Below are 2,984 nucleotides of genomic sequence, written 5' to 3'. Positions count from 1 at the left end.
TTTCTTCATTCAGAAAACCTTTTGATGAGTCGTGTTTTTTTTTCTCGGCAGCACAAACACAAACTTGGCTCCATCAACCGGCTCGTGTGCAGCCCTACTACACCTTGTTAAATAAAAGAATGGTTGCGTTGGTTGTTTAGGAATGGGAAGTGTTATTTTTCACCTCCTGACCTGATTTGTTCCAGCTACTCTCCAGATTCAACCCAGAAAATATCTGTTCACAGGCCCTTTCCCTCCATCCCAAGGCTATCATTAGCTGCTGTTTTCTCTTCACTCCACACAGCCTCTGACTTCTCTGTTAATTTGCCTGCATGTGTTTGCACCTTCTGATGTCGAGGTGTTTGCATCTCAAATTAAACTTTCAGGGGGATGAAAACAAGTTTTTAAAAAAACAAAACACAAGAGCCTGACCTGGTTAGGTATTATCTGGAGCGCTCGGCGCAGTGTAAACACTCAGTGACTTCCAGTTGAACTGCAATGATTTTAATGCGGAGAAGGTTGTGGGGAAGCGGTGCCAACACAGTTTCCCTGCAGGCGCCTCTGGCCTGGCACTTTGCTCTCTGTCTGGGTCGGTGCCCACGTCTACCATCTGCTAACCCTGCCTCATTAAAACAAACCCCAACCCTGGCCTCCGTGACCCTCGGTCTGCACCGCTAACGCTGCTGCTGCTGAGGTTTGTTCTCTCCAGTCTCCTGTAGTTCTCTTCTTCTGTCTTCCAGCCTTTAGTCTATTATACTTTCTTTTATTTTGTTTTGATCATATCCTGTTATGTTCTGTCCCTCCCCGCCTCGTCCTGTTGTGTCACACTGCGTCCTGTCCTCTTGGATCCTGTCCTCGCGCGTCCTGGCGCTGGAACAAGAGCCGCAGTGATTGGTCGATTGATCAGTCAGTCGATAGTCAGAAAAGTCTGCCACTACTTTGTTTCAATTATTTATTGTATAAATAAATAATATATTTAATAATAATACATTTTATTAAGTAAGTATCTTTGAAGACACTTTACAAATCAAACAAGATTCAGAACATAAGACAAGATAAAAACAGCAGCAACAATTACATGGATATAAATAGAAGAGTTCAGTATAATAAAACAAAAGAAAAAATTTAATGAAACGATAAAATAAAAAAATAATAATATATATACACATATAAAATAACATTTAAAGGAGCAAAGTGACACATTAAATGAGTGGGAAATTAATTAAATAAATATCCTATGTGCCACAAACCTGAGGAAACAAAAGGAGTTGAATTTTAGTGAAATAACATTTTTAAGAAAATGAACAGCAGGTTGTGTGTTTATGTTGTTTTCACTAGTTTCTATTGTGCGCATGAAAAAATGAGGCAACACTTCACGTTCCTTTTTAATGAATATTTCCAAGCAGCAAATGAAATGTAATGTATTTGTAAACAACTGCATGTTTCTATTACAGCTGTTTGTTGAGATAATCAGAGACAGTAAAACTCTGTCGTCTCTGTAGGAGTTGTTGTAACTGTTGACAAATACTCAACGTAAATGTCACTTTAGCTGTTTTCACATGTGCTTACAGCTGCATTAGTTTATTTAATGTATATTTTCTGTTTATTGAAGTGAAATAAAGCGACTTAAAGTGTTAGCAAAAAGGAAAATTACATTTATCCATAAATCCATCCATCCTGCACATTTGATTTTTTGAAATCTTTCACACATCTGTAGTGATGTTGTCTGGTCACGTCACATCACTCCTTCAGTCTGTCGCGCTCGATGGGAGGTTTGTTTTTGTTGTTGTTGTTGTTTTCCAATCAAATCACCATCACTGAATCTTCTGTTTAATCCTCTGTTGGCTGCCCGTGGTATCAGACGCGTCACACGCAGGTTCAAGGGAAGGCTACGACTTAATGAGTCAATTTAATCTTTTCGGCCGAGGTTAGAAAATTTGATTCATTATTTTGATTAAATTGAACTTAGTTGTTTTACTGATAGAAGCACAAGTTGAAGAACTGCCTACCGTAATTAATGAAGCGGCTCTTATCCACATTTTTAATGCCTTTTAAAGAGTTTGAGGGGGAAGTGGCGATGGGAGAGATGGTCACCTCCACACCTGTCCACTGTGTTTCTGCAGGTGCTGACTCCGGAGGAGCTGATTAAAGCCCAGAGGTCCGTCGCCTTCGGCTGCATCAAATACGCCGATCTCTCCCACAACCGCATCAACGACTACGTCTTCTCGTTCGACAAGATGCTGGACGACCGGGGCAACACGGCGGCGTACCTCCTCTACGCCTTCACCCGCATCAGGTGAGGGTCTCAGCATTACACCCGACGTGTGAACACTGAGTCTGAGTCTGTGGCGGAGGTTCGGCACACGTGACCACGAGGCGGTAATTGTAGTTTGCTGTGGAGCTGTAGCAGCTCTGACTCTTCAGGTAGGTGGTAATGATGTTGAGGTTAGGTGGTTTGGGGACGACCCGACCGGTGACTTCCTGTCACTCTACACTGTCCTTTATAGTAAAGATAAAGAAATAACTTTAGAGAAGAATATTATAAGTGATGCAGAGAAAGTTGGTCTGTGTAGAAATGTATTGATCAAGTCAAACAAGTTGCTTGATGAGGACCCCCCTCCCCCTGCTGGTCGTCGAGCTCGGCGTCTTCACTTTGGGACACGTAAAGTATCTAGAAAGTTGAATTGAGTTCCTTGTTCCTTCGTCAGTGTCCTCGTCTCCTCTCCGCCCGGTCAGAGCACCTCCCACCACCACCAGTACACTTCCATTACCCATATCAGATCAGCCTCGCTGGCCCCTCGCTGGAGGTTCTGGTGCCGGATTAATCTTCAGGGGTATTTTCACCCAACACCCCCCCCCCCCCTGTATCGAGTGAGCATCTCCTGTCTGCACTGATCCCCCTCCTCCTGCAGCCTCCCCTGGAGGTGTTAGACTTGGGGGTGGCAGAGTGCCCGGCAAAGATTGATCTTCTCCATTTTCAGCAGGAGGAGGAGGTGGAGGTGGTG

The 2,984-nt window shown here is 43.5% G+C and overlaps 1 protein-coding gene across 1 annotated transcript in view; it reads left to right on the top strand.

Annotated features, from left to right (window-relative positions):
* rars1 (arginyl-tRNA synthetase 1) overlaps window positions 1-2,984 on the top strand; it is a 22,837-nt gene that overhangs the window by 15,181 nt on the left and 4,672 nt on the right. Inside the window, exon 13 of the mRNA XM_023419243.2 lies at window positions 2,103-2,275. Coding sequence (XP_023275011.1) covers window positions 2,103-2,275 — 173 coding nt within the window. The remainder of the gene's footprint in view (window positions 1-2,102; window positions 2,276-2,984) is intronic.

Source organism: Seriola lalandi, unplaced genomic scaffold (assembly GCF_002814215.2).
Source record: "Seriola lalandi dorsalis isolate HSWRI2012SDOR001 ecotype SW California unplaced genomic scaffold, Sedor1 jcf7180002054592, whole genome shotgun sequence".
Taxonomy (NCBI): Eukaryota; Metazoa; Chordata; class Actinopteri; order Carangiformes; family Carangidae; genus Seriola; species Seriola lalandi.
Note: the sequence above shows the minus strand (reverse complement) of the source record. Positions and strands in the feature narration are given on the sequence as shown.